Source organism: Balaenoptera acutorostrata, chromosome 1 (genome assembly GCF_949987535.1).
Source record: "Balaenoptera acutorostrata chromosome 1, mBalAcu1.1, whole genome shotgun sequence".
Taxonomy (NCBI): domain Eukaryota; kingdom Metazoa; phylum Chordata; class Mammalia; order Artiodactyla; family Balaenopteridae; genus Balaenoptera; species Balaenoptera acutorostrata.
The window spans coordinates 113,757,548-113,773,459 of NC_080064.1; the positions used below are offsets into that span (position 1 = coordinate 113,757,548).

General features: G+C 53.3%; 1 protein-coding gene across 2 annotated transcripts; it reads left to right on the top strand.

Annotated features, from left to right (window-relative positions):
• The first annotated feature begins 79 nt into the window (after positions 1 to 79).
• DCST1 (DC-STAMP domain containing 1) lies at positions 80 to 15,813 on the top strand. Of its 2 annotated transcripts, XM_007178461.2 has the most exons (16): positions 80 to 140; positions 501 to 626; positions 695 to 769; positions 5,834 to 5,962; positions 6,309 to 6,448; positions 7,188 to 7,404; positions 7,507 to 7,650; positions 8,325 to 8,446; positions 8,848 to 9,005; positions 11,088 to 11,187; positions 11,312 to 11,407; positions 11,547 to 11,673; positions 12,058 to 12,174; positions 12,659 to 12,801; positions 12,923 to 13,036; positions 15,536 to 15,813. In XM_007178461.2, exons 1-16 carry the CDS (start codon positions 80 to 82, stop codon positions 15,788 to 15,790), a joined length of 2,124 nt encoding a protein of 707 aa, XP_007178523.1. In that variant the 3' UTR covers positions 15,791 to 15,813. The 2 variants fall into 2 exon arrangements, with proteins under 2 accessions (XP_007178523.1, XP_007178524.1); XM_007178462.2 differs by lacking the exon at positions 695 to 769.
• Positions 15,814 to 15,912: the final 99 nt, after the last annotated feature.

Genomic DNA, 15,912 nt, shown 5'->3' on the forward strand with positions numbered 1-15,912 from the left:
GACAGAAGCAGAACCTCTCGTCCAAGGACATCTTCGAGGAGACTTCTGGGATGAGAGAGTGTTCATCCAGAACACACTTATGGCCATCAGACCTCTTCAGAACGGAGCAAAAGGGCAAAAAAGGAAACTACCCCACACCAGTGAGTCAGTCACCAGAGACCCCGACCCTTCCCAGTGACTCCCAGCGACTCCCAGCCCCCACTCCTCTCACCCAATCTCTCCTCCAGGACCCCAGCCCCTTCCCCCACTTTGGGGTCCCCCAGCCTCCACCCCCTCATCCGGTGCCCTCCTCCGGCCTAGCCCTTTCTTCTTCTCTCCCTCATATCTGCCCCACTTCCCCAGGGTCCCTCATCCTCCTTCAGGATCCCCCAAGTCCCTGCCACCCTCATCCAGATTCCCCCGGCCTCTACCCCGCTGCAAGCCCCTAATCCTAATGAACCACGCCCCAGCCGGAAGAGTGGTATGTTGGCCTTGCTGGGCTAAACTCTTCGACCCTTCAGCGGTGCAGAGGTTCCTGAGCTGGGGGCTGCCCGTCACCTGTAGCCGATTCCTGTGGCGCCAGCGGGGCGAGTTTCCGGTCAGTGCTTTCCTGCTGGGGGCAGGCACCGGGGGGCTCCTGGCCATAGGTGAGTATAGAGCAGAGCTCAGGGGTGGGGCCCATCTTTTGACCTTTGGCTTGACCCTGTATCCTTAGGTCTCTTTCAGCTTCTGGTGAACCCTATGAACATCTATGAAGATCAGAAGATGGTGACGTTGTACAGCTTGGTGGGTTAGTGCCGGGCTAAGGACAGGGACACAGCCCAGCCCTGGGTGCCCAGGAAGGAGTCTGCACTTGTTTCTTCTGTTCCCAAGTGTCCCTTGTAGCCTCAGCCTTGTCTTGGGCTTTTTTTTTTTTTTTTTTTTTAAATCCATCCTTTCATTTTTTTCAAACTTTGGGTTTGTTTATTTATTTATTTATTTATTTATTTATTTATTTATTTATTTATGGCTGTCTTGGGTCTTCGTTTCTGTGCGAGGGCTTTCTCTAGTTGCGGCAAGTGGGGGCCACTCTTTTTTTTTTCTTTTCTTTTTTTTTTTTTTAATTTATTTATTTATGGCTGTGTTGGGTCTTTGTTTCTGTGCGAGGGCTTTCTCTAGTTGTGGCAAGCGGGGGCCACTCTTCATTGCGGTGCGCGGGCCTCTCACTATCGCGGCCTCTCTTGTTGCGTAGCACAGGCTCCAGATGCGCAGGCTCAGTAATTGTGGCTCACGGGCTTAGTTGCTCCGCGGCATGTGGGATCTTCCCAGACCAGGGCTCGAACCCGTGTCCCCTGCATTGGCAGGCAGATTCTCAACCACTGCGCCACCAGGGAAGCCCCTTGTCTTGGGCTTTGACAGGAGGGAAGAGGCCCCCAGTCTACAGAAGAAGACACAGTCCTTGCCCGCTAGAGTCTCCCCAATCTGAGGGACTCCCTATTACCCCCATGATATGGTCCAAACCCCACGACCATTCATAATCCCCATCTCTCCTGACCTCTCTGGTCTTGTTTCCTGCTGCTTCTGATAAATTCAATTCATTCACTCATTCATTCATTTAGCACTAACTGAGCACTTGCTAAGGATTCAGCAGTGAACAAGGTTGACAAGCACCCAGCACTTTTTAAAAAAAGTTTTACACTCCTAGAGCTTATAATATATAACACATATTACATACACATTGTAATATATAGTGCATACTTGTATATATACATGTGCAGTGACAGCTACAATATAAATCTAATGATTTCTTTTTTTTATAATGATTTCTTTTTTTTCTAATTGACATATAGTTGATGTACAATATTATGTTACTTCCAGGTGTACTACACAGTGATTTGACATTTGCAGACATTATGAAATGATCACCATGATAAGTCTAGGAACCATCTGTCCTCGTACAAAGTTACTACAATATTATTGGCCATGTTCTTTTTTAATTGAAGTACAGTTAATTTACAATGTTAGGGCTTCCCTGGTGGCGCAGTGGTTGAGAATCTGCCTGCTAATGCAGGAGGCACGGGTTCGAGCCCTGGTCTGGGAAGATCCCACATGCCACGGAGCAGCTGGGCCCGTGAGCCACAGCTGCTGAGCCTGCGCGTCTGGAGCCTGTGCCCCGCAACGGGAGGGGCCGCGATAGTGAAAGGCCCGCGCACCGCGATGAAGAGCGGTCCCCGCACCGCGATGAAGAGTGGCCCCCACTTGCCGCAACTAGAGAAAGCCCTCGCACGAACCGAAGACCCAGCACAGCCAAAAATAAATAAATAAATAAATAAATAAATAAATAAATAAATAAAAAAAATTTACAATGTTATATTAGTTTCAGGTGTACAGCATATTGATTCAATATCTTTATAGATTATACTCTATTTAAAGTTATTATAAAATATTGGCCATATTTTGGTCAATAGGGATATTGACCAAATTCTTTATGCTATGTATTATATCCCTGTGACTTATTTATTACATAGCTGGAATTTTGTACCTCTTAATTCCCTTCAACTACTTCCCCCCTCCCCGACCCCACACCCAGCTCTTTCAGAGTTTACGTTCTCTTTCAAGTTTACATTCTAGTGGAGAGAGTTAGACAACACATGAACAAGAAATAAACAAGAGCATTTCTGATGGTGACAAGTGGTATGAAAAAAGTAAACCAGGGGGATGTGATAGAAAGGGATTGGGAGCTAGCTTGAGTAGTCAGGGAAGGCTTCTCAGAGAAGGTGACATTTGAATGGAGACCTCGTATCAGGAGGTGTTGGGCCGCAAGAACAGAAAACCCATCTAAAAGTGGTTTAACCATAGAGGGAGTTTATCATCTCATATAACAAGTTTCAAGGTAGAGTGGTTTTGGAGCTTGGATAATTCAGCAGCTCAGTAAACCCACCAAGACGCAGCTTCCTTTCGACTTTTTTCTTCTGCTGTCTTTGGTCTATAGATCATTCCTCTTCGGGTCATGAAATGGCTGCAGCAAATCCAGGCATCACATCCTCATACAGGAATGCCAAAAGAGCAGAACATTCCTTCCTCATGTCTCTTATAAGAACAAAGAAAACTTCCCGTAACCCCCCAGCCAGCTTCCCCCACACCTCTTTGGTCAGAGCGACAGCATGTGTCCCTTCCTAACACTGTCCCAGGCAAGGGGCTTGGACATGGCATCATCCCCGGTTCACTGAATGATCTACCTCTATGGGATACCAACAGGAAACTACTTTTTTCCCTGACCACTGTATTCCAACCTTTCTCCCACTGATGACCTCTCACACAGACCCTTAGCTTTCTGGTGATTTTAATCTAGAAGACCTAGTCCTGCTTCAGTAATTATGACTGTTTTTAGGGTTTAAGAGGTCCAATCCAGTCTACGTCAAGATTTCAATCTCACGTTCATTCTCAAACATCTTCCCTCCTTACCGCCCCCTTGCCCCGCAGCTCAGGCCTGATCCCTGGCGTGAGGTCCCGCGGTGGAGAAGGGGGCATGGCCTGCTCACTCACTGTTTTTCTCCACTTCCTTCCCCTTCTGCTTCTTCTGATGTCAGAAAGGGGATTAGAAGAATTAGAGGAAAAGGGACAAAAGTCTGAAGTCATCGATACTGTTTGAATTCCACCGCCTCTGTGCGGCGAGTGCTCACATACTGGCTGTCTCAGGGGGCCCATTCATGGTCCCGCTGGAGGCTCTGTGTGGACCACACAGTGCCCAGTTTCCTGCTGAGGGTAGTTCTCTTTGACTGACTTCGAATGAAGCTCCCTGTAGCTCCTACAGGCCACCTGCAGCCTCTTACTTTTGGATGCCTCCACCCAAGCAGGCAGAAGGTCCCCATCCCAGAGGGATGGCTTGAGGCCTGCTGCCCTCCACACGTCTGCTTGTCCCAGAGGAATTGCACACATCCTTGCCCTGCCAAACTGGGAAAGCAGGGCCCCTTGCAGCTGCCCTCTCCCCTGTCATGATGAGAAGCGAGTACCACTCTTCATGTTCATGTTTCCCTGACACTCCCGGGAGGCCCTGCTGAGCACATCCGTGAACTCTCCTCCCTCTCTGTGCTCCGGTGACAGCCCTGGGGTGGCCCTGCCAGGCTCTGCAGCTCAGCGGACGTCCAGCTGGGAGGGATGAGCCAGGTTCCCCTTCTTGCAGCACCAGCTTCAGAAGGATTCTCTTGGAGTCTGTCACTAGGCATGAGGAAGTGGACACCCATCCTCTCCTCAGACTCTCCTCCCATGTCTGCCTACTCTCACCACTTCTCTCTACGTCCAGAAAACTCAGATTTCTGGTCTTGGAATCTGTCACTAGGCATGAGGAAGTGGACACCCATCCTCTCCTCAGACTCTCCTCCCATGTCTGCCTACTCTCACCACTTCTCTCTACGTCCAGAAAACTCAGATTTCTGGTCTTGTCTCTGTATAGACTGGTTGGGGTAGAGGGGTGAAAAACCAGTTTTGCTCTTTTGGTAAAGCCCAGACTGGGATCAGCAAGTTCCATGGGGCTCTCTTTAGAATGTAGAGCAACGCTTGGTCAACAATCATCCTCAGAATGTAGGACAACTATTTGTCCACTATCGTCCTCAGCTTGAGTCTTGGCCAAAAGGCCAAAAGGCTGGTGGAGCTGGCCAGGTGAAGACTAGGAGGAGGAGTGCTCCTGGCAGGGGGAACAGTGAGGGCAAAGACCTGAGAGGAGGAATGGGCTTGGCAAGTTCTAGGAACAGCAATAGACCAGCGTCGGCGGACGCGGTGGGCGAAGGGCTGAGTAGCATGAGATCACTTAGGCAGGGGCCAGATCACGAGAGTCGGTAGACCGTGTTAGGAGAGCCTGGATTTGTTCCCAAGTGAGATGGAAAGTCATTGCACGGTTTCAGGCGGAAAAGGGACATGATCGGATTTACATTTTTACAAGATCCCTCTGGCTGCCTTGTGAAAATTGAAGTTTAGGTTAGCAAGAGAGGAAGTAGGGGGATTTGCTTTGGCGATCCTTGGGAGAACACTCTATCCACACAGGAATCTTCTAGGTTCCCTGACCAGTTTATGCTGTTCCTTTGGCCTGGAATGCCTAACAACACTTACTCATCTTCCAGGCCCAGCTGACACATCACCTCCTTTGTCCAGCCTTCCCAGCCCCACCCGCCCCCGCAGAAACACCCGCTCCCTCCTTGGCTCCCACAGCTCTTTGTAAGCACCTCCCTGTGCACTTAGCACTTGGTGTTGCAATCATTTGTTTACCCGTCTGTCTCTCTCCCTGGATTATGAGCTTCAAGGAGCTCACTGTCTCCCTGCAGAGACCACAGGGAGACACATGTGAAACTGCTAAAACATACCAGGAGGTACACGATTAAGGGCTAAAATTAGGGACCGAGATGGTGAGTGCTGTAGGTGTCAGAGCACAGGGAATACTGAGGTGGCTGTGACCTCTCTTCTGACTGCTCTGAGCACCAGTGCCTGTTTCCAGAATTTTTCTCTTGCTCTCTCTGCTCCCTCAGTACCTAGGGTTAGTGTGAATCCAGCCTGGAAAAGGGAAGTGTTGGCCCCCTTCCCTAACACAAACCCACACACTCATACACACACCAAGTCAATCATCGACCATGGCTTTTCAATCTCTAGCCATCTCTCCAAGCCCTTCCACAGGCTGCCACACAGTCGAACTCTGTAAATGGCTCTTCAATAAATGAATGCATGAGTGGCCTAGAAGGCCTATCAGAGTCAGTGTAAATGGGACAAGGGCAGTACAGTGATGGTTCTAGAAGGGAGTTGTGGGGGGGGGGGGGTGCGTGCTCTGCTAAACCTGGTGGTTTAGCGTCCTGACTCTGCCTCGCCACCTCCTGGGCTTTCCTGACAGGCTTGGGGGCCATAGGCTGGGGGACCTCCCCTCACATCCGCTGCGCCAGCCTCCTGCTAGTACCCAAGATGCTGGGCAAGGAGGGCCGGCTCTTTGTGCTGGGATACGCCTTGGCCGCCATCTATGAGGGTGAGTGTGTGCCCCTGGGTACCAGTTAGTGACACTGAAGCAGTGACCCTGGGTGGGCCATCCATTGAGAGCCAGGCCTGGTGAAGGAGAAAGAGTGGGGGTCTAATCCCAGCTGTTCCAACTTGCTGTGTGTCCCTGAGAGAGTTCCTCCACATCTCTGGGCCACCTTAGTTTACACAGAGGAAAAAATCAGGGGTTGAATGAGATGACCTCTCACCAGCTTCTGAGGCCCATCAGTGTACAGTTCTAGAAGGTGGTCACTGCCCGCAGAGCAGGAGCTAGGGATGGGCTGAAGAAAGTTAATTGGCTCTAGAGGGAGATAATCTACCAGGGCATCTTCCCCCAGGACCAGTGGCCAACCTGCGGCACAACCTCAATGAGGTGATAGCATCGCTCGGCTGCACTGTGGAGCTGCAGATCAACAACACCCGCTCGGCCTGGCGTGTCTCCACAGCCCCCCTGCGGGCAGTGTTCAAGGACCTGCTGGTCAGGACCCTACACAGGCAGGGCCTAGGGGTCCCTCTCCCCGCAGGGCCTAGGTGACCTGAGCTGGGACCCTGGACTCACAGTTTCCCAATGGGGGCGGTACTGGCATTTTTGACAGAACTGTTCCCAAACATTGCAGGATGTGCCTTGGTCCCTGGGCACTAAATGCCAGGAGAGCCCCCGCCCCCAGCCACTGGGACACACCACACACACACTTCCAAACACCTGAGTAGGTTGTACTCTGGGCAGATGAGCTAGAATGTCAGGAAACTGGGGGCCCTGGCCTTGAGGAGTTTGGAAACTTTGAGGATCAGGGGATGAGGGAACTGGGTACTGGAGATTGGAAGAATTGGAAAGTTGAGGAGTTGGGGAGAGAAGGGCTGAGGGGCTTGGGAGTCGGGGACACTGAGATGGCACAGTGGCCTGAGAGGTTGGTGATGAGGGGTGAAGTCCAAGGACCTGGGGAACCCTTCCTTGACTAACCAGGACCTGGGATGGGAGGCCTCAGGAGGAGCCGGGAGCCTGGGACGTAAGCGGAGCAGGGGCACCTGGGGAGGAGAGAGGGCTCCCAAGGACTAAGAACAGTGGGCAGTTTGAGGCGAGAGGCCATCTCTGGGCCTAGGCTCCCTATAGGCTTGAGGTAAGAGCCCAAAGCTTGGCTAATAGAGGAAGAACAGGCTGTCTGGCAGCAGAAGCTCTAAGCTCGCATGCCTGACCCCTTTCCTCCCTCCGACTCCAGAGCAGCAAAGAATCATTGAAAGCCAAGACTCAGAACATCACCAACTCCTTTGAGGAACTGGATGCCCAGGTGAACAGTGAGAGTGGATACGCGCCCGAGGATGCCGAGGGCTCGGAGGAGACAGCCCCAGGCAGAGAGACCCTCCGCGCCTCAGCCTTCAGACACCGCCTCTCTACACAGAAGATGTATGAGCTGAAGACCAAGCTGCGTTGCTCCCGTGAGGGGGATCTCTGGGCAGGGGAGGGCGGGGAGGGCTGCCGGGCCAGGGCTCGATGGTCAGGGTGTGGGGACCTCAGACCCCCATTGCCCCTTCCCGCAGATGTGGTGAACAAGGCCATGATAAACTGCCGCCGCTGGTTTGACCAAAAGCACAGAGAGTGCACTCAACGCATCTGGGTCCCACTGCTCAACCACCTGCTCTGCCTGCCCATGAAGTTCAAGTTCTTCTGTGGCATTGCCAAGGGTCAGCATAGTGGCAGGAGGGTGGGGAGCACCAGGGATAGGGATCTGAGTCCTCGGGGACCACTGGGCAGGTATAGGGCAGGAAGGCATTCAGGAGGGCAGGCTTTCGGCTCTGAGGACACGGCATCCTCAGGGTCCAGCCCTTCCAACCGACCAGCTTTGTGACTCAGGTGAGTTTACAGCAAGGCTCTCAGCTTCGTCTCTTCATCTGAAAGATGGGCATAATGATAGTACTCATGCCATTAGGGGTTTTTGAGGATTTAAGGGGATAACACATGTAAAGCAGGTAACAGAGGTGGCCCACAGAGGAATTGCTCTATTAAGTACTGGCTATCATAATTGGTGTTTGGTATGGTTATAGACAGGTGAAAAAAATGGGGGAAAGAATTCAAGGAGAGTGAAGAGGGGAAAGACTCAGGGTGGTAGAAAGTCACAGGCAGGGACTTTCAGTGGTTAGGGCTCCGCTCTCCCACTGCCAAGGGCCTGGAGGGGGTTCAATCCCTGGTCGGAGAACTAAGATTCCACAAGCCACATAGCGCAGAAAAAAGAAAGAAAGAAAGAAAGAAAGAAAGTCATGGGCAGAGAGACAAAAAAGCAGCATGAAGAGGATCACGGGAAGGGAGGACTAGAGGCCGGGCCCAGGGAGACCCCTCACCTGGGCCCCCTGTCCACCAGTGATGGAAGTTTGGTGCCGTAGTCGCATCCCAGTGGAAGGCAACTTTGGGCAGACCTATGACTCCCTCAACCAGTCTATTCGTGGCCTGGAGGGGGAATTTTCAGCCACTATTAACCTCAAGGTAGGAGAAGGGCAGTGTGAGGGTGGGGGGAGATGGAGAATGGGAGGAGGGCACAGGGAACAGGGCGTGAGGAAGAACAAGGGAGCGGGCACAGGAGGGAGGTGGCTGGCTGTGAGGGATGGGGAAGAGACGAGGAGTGGTGCTGGGACTGGGTGACAGGAGAGGGAGGGTGCCGCGCCTGTGGCATGCAGGGACCTGACTCTGGATGGGTGGTCGGCCAGGTGTGAGGAAGTGTCAGCTCATACGGGTACAAGACTGTGGCAAGGAGGGCAGCGAACAGAAGGCAGTGGCAACTCCCAAAGGTCCGGGGACAGGAGTGGGGGCATCAGGGGAGAGAAGCCACAGAGAGGCTGGGAGGCTGGGTCTGGGCCTCTGAGTCGGCACCCGGGCCCGTCCACCAGGAAGAGAAGCAGGCTGGGGTGCTGGGCCTCAACACGAGCTGGGAACACGTGAGCACCGAGGTGCGGGACTACGTGAGACGCCAGGAGGCCCAGCTCGAGTGGGTCCTGCGGCTGCTGCACGTGCTGCTCTCCTGCACCTTCCTGCTCGTCCTCCACGCGTGAGTCCTGAACCTCCACCCAGATGCCCCTTCCTCCGCTCTGGATTGGAGCCCTGCCCTGAGGGAGGCCCTAAGAATGGAGCTGCAGAGCCCTCCTCTGACTCTGAATGTGAATGTTCTTGTGCCTTTAACTTTGCCTTTTTATATAGCTGGGATCGCTGTTTACCCAAAGGTAAAGGAAATGTGGACATTTTGTCAGAAGAAACGTACCCATGTTCCCACCACCTTAAAAGGGCGACCGTCTTCATTTATCTACCTCCTTCCGGCCTTTATCCCAATGCTGACTTTTTTTTTTTCCACTTTTAGCTTTGACTTTTGATTTTTTTTTCTTGCCCTTCATATTCCCCTTGGCTCTGACTTTGTGCCATTTTTATCGTCCAACTCTGCTTTCATTTTCTCCCGCCTGCTGCGTTGGCTGCTACTTTCCCTCCATTTGGACCAAAGTCCTCAACCCCACCCAGCCTGGCGTCCAGCTGGGCTGCCCTGAGCCTCACTCAGCTTCCCTGCTGACCTCTGGACCCTCTATTTCCTGTCTCCACCCCCAAATGCCTGAGATGGGCAGGGGCTGGGCAAGGGCGGCCACAGGGGCGCCTGCTCTGGCTGCCCGTTTGTGGGGCTTAGGGTGACTGCAGGTGAGTGGTTCTGTGTGTGCCCAGGGCCCTGTGGGAGGACAAAGATCAATGAGCCACATTCCTGCCTTCAAGAAGCTCAGGGTCTAGGGGAGGCAGGCGAGGCATCCACAAAACAGAGATGGTTCAAGGGCTGTACTATGGACTGGCTCTCGGGACTGGTATGGGAGCTGAGGAGGGGCCCCTGCAAGGGCCATAACTGGGCTTCAGAAGGCTGCAGATGGGGAGCTATGGTCAAGAAGAGGAAAGGTGTTCTCTTGGACCAGGAATCTGGCATTTGTGGGATGTGGAAGGCGGAGGCTGGGGTTGAGGACTGGGCTGAAGTGGGCATGGCCAGAACAGTCTGGAAATCCCTGCAGGAGGGCCCTGAACTGCCCCCCAGCTGCAAGGTTGCAGGGTGGACTGGAACAGCCTGGAGGCAGGGAGGCCAAGGTGGGTCAGAGATTAGGGAGCCTGAGTGGAGTGGGGCGTGGCAGGAAGTTGGCCTGAGATGGAGGGAGGTAGGAGGAAGGTGCAGCAGGTCTCAGAGCCAGCTTGGGGAGGCAAGGAAGGAGGCACAGTGTCAAAAGCCACTTCCAGGTTTTCAACCTGGGTGAGGTCACTCACTGAAGGGGCTGAGCTGGCTGAGGGGCGGAGACCAGACTCAGGAGGCCCAGGCCCAGCAGCGCTAGGTCTCTCCACAAGGGGGCGCCCACAGTCTTTCTTTGCATTTATAGTTACTTCTATCCTAAAGGCAAAGATGTGGATTTTTACAGGGTCCCAGAACCAACAGCATTGGAACTTATGTTTCACAGTTTACAGAGCTTATTTAATGTACTTTTACAGTTTTAAACACATTTCCAACAATTAACATTTTTTCCTCAGGAAACTGAATCATTATGTGGGACTTTGGGAGATAGATACACAGAGGAGAGTTACACTTGCGCGGGCACACACACACGCACACACGGAAAACATCTCCGTACTCAAGGGTGTGTCAGAGGAGAAGGGAAATGATGCTTGAGACGAGTTTTGCTTGAAGTGACCTCCGGGAGATGTTTTGAGGGCTCGGCCAAGAGGCAGGGACTTGAGAGGTGAACGTGGGAGTCAATGGATCAGGTGATTTCTGCAACCTTGAGGGGTTTCCTTGTCTCCGTGCCTTTGCTCCTGCTGTTTCTTCTGCTTGATATTCATCCTGAAAGTTCCATGCCCGGGAAACCTTCCCCTACCTCCCAGGCACACGCATGCACTTACACGACGCTCCCTCCCCTCCTCACCTCTGTTACGTCTCACCAGTGTGTATGTGCATGTCTTTCACTGGACCGTGGACTGCTGGAGGGCAGGGCAGAGCCTTCTTCTCCTAGGACGCAGATGGTGCTCAGTGCGTGCTGGGTGACCAGCTTACTGTGCATCAGGGAGACCCATGGTTGGGGGTGGGTGAACCTGGAGGCGATGGAGACACCCTCGTCCACAGGTGCTTCTCCTATGTGGACAGCTATAACGGGGACATCCGCTTCGACAACATCTACATCAGCACCTACTTCTGTCAGATCGATGAACGCAGGAAGAAGCTGGTGAGTGGGTGCAGCCCTGCCAAGGGTGCCCTGCTCTGCGCCCTGTGTGGCTTCACGCTCCAGGAGGGCAGAGGGGAAAGGGAGAGGGCGCTCAGTGTTCTCACCATGTGGACATTTTTCCCAGGGCAAGCAGACTCTGCTACCGCTCCGCAAAGCCGAGAAGAAAACCGTCATCTTCCCCTGGGACCCCACTATCCAGGCCTCAGAAATGAGAAATGTGGTGAGGATGGCATGGAGGGCAGGCCCCTGGATCCTACTAGAGGCAGGGATCTGCGGGGTGGAGGGCAAAGCCGTCAGAGGGGACTCCATGCCAGGGCCAAAGGCGCTGCCCAGCTCTGCCCCTCCTGTTCCCTGGGCAGATAAGGGAGCTCGCGGAGACACTGCCCGTGCTGCTGCTGCTACTACTGCTGTGTGGCCTGGACTGGGCTCTCTACTCCATCTTCGACACCATCCGCCACCACTCCTTCGTGCAGTACTCCTTCCGCAGTGAGCCCGTCCCCACCCCAGGCTCCAGGCCCAAGAGACAACCCCCTGGAGAACTCCCACCCCTGTGCAGCCGCCCCACTCCAATTCTTCCAATTTCCTCACCTCCTTCTGCATCTCGGCCCCTCCCTGTCCTCCTTAGGGTCAAATATCAGCCCTGCAACCTGACAGCTATCACTGGGGGTCTCTGTTTCCACCCCTCTTTATATCTACCAAAAGGAGGAATTAGTACTCAGTGAAGGGATGGAAAGTCCTGTGCAGTTGAGAAGTATTTGTATGCCTTGACCTCTCCCCTACATCCAGTCCCCAACCTGCCCCATCCCCATAACTCCAACTCTTTCCTGACTCCCCGCCTCACACACACCACGTCCCCTATCCTGGCTTCAGGCAGTCATAAACTGGAGGTGAAAGTCGGGGGAGACTCCATGCTTGCCCGGCTTCTTCGGAATACCATCGGGGCCCTGAACACCTCCTCGGAGATGGTGGTGGAATCCAACAACATGCGTGAGTGATGCTGAAAGTTTGGATCAGAGGAATTGAGGGCTGGGAGGGCCAGGGTCTTTCCAAGACAAAGAATTCGGGGACTGGGCCTTGGCTGTGGCGAGATGGGGATTGGCGTGCTTGCATTGGAGAAATTAAAGTAGGGAACATCAGGTCAGGCTTGAAGAGTTGAAGGATGACAGGCTTGGGTCAGAGGAGTCTGAGGGCTGGGGCCTTGGGGCCATCTGGTCCCAGCCCTCTGGAGCAGTGCTGTTCAACAGAACTTTCTGCCGTGATGGAAAATTTCTACATCTGTGCCAAGTTGAGCAAATAGCTTCATGGGCCTAGTGGCTATAATACCGACAACACAGCTCTGCAGGGTGAGGGGCAGGCAGGAGGAGAACAGGGTAATCAGAGATTTAACCCACACCCCACTGGCATGGGGAATTCAACCCAGAGCCGCGGCCGGTCCTGGTCAGAGCCCTGATAGGTCTGCCTCCTCTGCCAGCCTGCCTGCCCCAGCCCGTGCCCCTGAGTACCAGGGCCTATCTGAGGGCTGCACTACCAAGCAGCCTGCTAGTGTGTCTCTGCCTGCTCCAAGCTTTCGGCTACCGGCTCCGGAGGGTCATCGCAGCCTTCTACTTCCCCAAGGTGCGCCTCGCCCCGCCCTCTCCACCCCTACATGCACACACACACCAGCCTGAGCCCAGCTCCCCACAAGCCCCATCTTTGGGGAATGTCTTCCTCCTCTGTACTGTCTCCCTGGCCCCAGCGTGAGAAGAAGCGGATCCTTTTCCTCTACAACGAGCTCCTGAGGAAGAGAGCAGCCTTCACCCAACTGAGGAGGGCCACCATCATGAGGCGGGCGCGACAGCAGAGGGCTCCTGTAAGTCCAGGCCTGTGCCCCTGGCTGGGTCTGAGAACTGACGGGAAGGGGCATCTCCCCTCAGTCCACCCAGCCCCCACCAAGGTCCCAGGCCTACTGATGCTCAGTGAGTTCTGATGGGATGCATGTCAAGGGCCCTGGTCATCCAGCTCCTGGAGGTCAAGGCTGTGTCCATCTCTGTGCCCCAGGATTCAGCCCAGCCTGAGATCCTAAGTGGACCATTGGGAAGCAGGCAGAAAAGGGGAATCAGATTTGATACCATCAGGTCAAAGGAGAGCAAGAGGAGTTCATCAGAAACAAGGGACCCAAGGCAAAACCACAGGTTCTTCTGAGAGGGCTTCAGACCAGAACCTCAGTGCAGTTCCATCGGTGGGTGGGGTGGGAGAGTTGGTGGATGAGGGGAAGCAGGTGGGCTGGGGATCAGGGAGGCTTCATGAAGGGGCATGCAGTGTACAGAAAGAGCACACCGTCGGAAGAACCAGGCTCCAGTCCACACTCCCTCATTAAACTGTGTGACCTTGGCCATGGTCTTCACTGGACCTCAGTTTTTCCTCTGAAGAATGGGGAGTTTGGACAGATCTGTAAGGCCTGCTCACTAGAGATCAGTAATAGGGTGGTGGTCAGGTGTGGGGCTCTGGTGCCAGAGAGCCTGGATTTGAATCCTGGCTCCTCCCCTTATTACGATGACAATTGTGTGATCTTGAACACACTTAAATGCTGAGCCTTGGTTTTTCCCTTCTGTAAAATGGAGTTAACTACTCCATCTAGTTGTAGTAAGGATTAAATGAGTTTCACTGTCATGGTGCAGGCACATAGCAAGTTCTATATGTGTGTTAGTTGTCACTGTGTGATCCTAGGCAAGTGATCACCTCTCCAAGCATCAGTTTTCTTGCCTGTAAAAGAGATGATAACAACAATATCTGCCTTACATGGTTATTGTTTGAATTGAGTTAATTTACTTACAGTTTCTTGGTACAGTGCCCAATACTATTTAAAAAGCAAGTGGCAGCCACTCTTATTTAATCAGCCCTAACAAAGCTCATAAAAGTGAGAGACTGTGTTTGCTTAACTTTTTCCTCCGGTGCCTAGATCCCACAACTCCCATGACACACAGTAGGGGCTGAATGAATGTCTGATGAAAAAATGAACATACTACAGGAGGAGGTGAGCTCCATGTCCTTCTATTCCACCATCTTGATCCAGCCTCCTAAGAAACTCACTGAAAATGAACATACTATGATTCCATGACCAGATCATGGAGTTAACTGGATTTTGATGGGTAGATGGAAATGTGAAGGGCATTCATTCCAAGCTAAGGGAACAGAATGTGCAAAGACTCAGAGTCCAAAGGGAATGCCAAGTGCCAGAGCTAGTCTAAGGAGAAACTGGCACAGAAGATGCGAAGTTCAGGGAGGGGTAAGTTGGAGCAGAGGCTAGAAAGAGACCAGATTGTGGAAGGCTCAGAAGGCCAAGCCCAGGAGTTCTGCCTTTGTTTGGCAGGCAGTGGAGCCCCTGGAGTTTCTTTCTTTCTTTCTTTCTTTTTTTAATATTTATTTATTTATTTGGCTGCACCGGGTCTTAGTTGAGGCACACAGGATCTTCGTTGCAGCATGCGGGATCTTTAGTTGTGGCGTGTGGGATCTAATTCCCTGACCAGGGATTGAACCTGGGCCCCCTGCGTTGGGAGCACGGAGTCAGCCACTGGACCACCAGGGAAGTCCCAACCCCTGGAGATCCTTTTTTAAAAAAATATTTATTTATTTATTTGGCTGCGCCGGGTCTAAGTTGCGGCACGCGAAATCTCCATTGCTGCCTGCGGGATTTTCTTTGCGGCATGCGGGATCTTTTAGAAGCAACACGCAGGCTCTTAGTTGTGGCATGTGGGATCTAGTTCCCTGACCAGAGATCAAACCTGGGCCCCCTGCGTCAGAAGCACGGAGTCTTAACTACTGGACCACCAGGGAAGTCCCCCCTGGAGTTTCTTGAGCAAAGAGCATCTGATAAGGTGGCCTGAGAATTCCTGGCAATTGTGCAGAGAGAGGGTGGGAGAGGGAGGGAGCACAATGAGTCAGGCTTGTGATTTGGAATCAGGGTACCTGCGTCCAGGCAGGTTTGATTGTTCAGTCTGTGCCTTTGGGAAAGTCACTTAACATTTATGAGATTCATCTTTCTAATCTGTAAAGTGGGGGGGAACACAATAGTGACAGTCTTATCTTCCCTACTCACTTCTCAGCCCCACGGTGAGAATCAAATAAGGCGATTTATAGTAACGTGATGATGGTAGTTGCTGTTACTGGCTGGGAGAAAATCGAGGCTTCATCCTCCCACTCTCCATCACGGAGTGAGGGAGGCTCTCTAGGACCCACTTGCATAGCACCCTCGCCCTCCAGGGGTCTTCTTTGCCCAATCCAGCTTCCTCCAACATGTGGGCATAGTCAGGGGTTGAGACTTCAGACAAGAAGCGCTAACAGGCTCTAAACCCCCTTTGCCTCCCAACAGCGCCGCCACCTGGCGGACATCCTGCACCGCCGCTGCCTGCCCCTCTTGCGCCCCTGGCTGCGCAGGCGATGCGTGGTGTGCCAGGCACCCGAGACGCCCGAGTCCTACGTGTGCCCTACGCCGGATTGCGAGGCGGTGTACTGCCGGTCGTGCTGGAACGACATGCGGCAGCGGTGCCCGGTCTGCACACCCCGCGAGGAGCTCTCCTCCTCCGCCTACAGCGACAGCAACGACGATGCTACCTACGCGGAGTGAAGGGGCGTCCTGCTGGCTCTCCCACCCTGCTCCTTCCTGCTTAATAAAATGCTTTGTACACGCCTGCTGCCCGCGCTTCGCAGGGGTCCGGTACGGGAGGGCGAGCCGGGCAATCGGGGGAA

Coding starts and splice junctions, on each gene's coding strand:
- DCST1 (XM_007178461.2), top strand. CDS start 80: ATGGCCATCAGACCTCTTCAGAACGGAGCAAAAGGGCAAAAAAGGAAA. Junction 141..500: donor AAGGAAACTACCCCACACCA/GTGAGTCAGTCA, acceptor TCGACCCTTCAG/CGGTGCAGAGGTTCCTGAGC. Junction 7,405..7,506: donor GACCAAGCTGCGTTGCTCCC/GTGAGGGGGATC, acceptor CCCTTCCCGCAG/ATGTGGTGAACAAGGCCATG.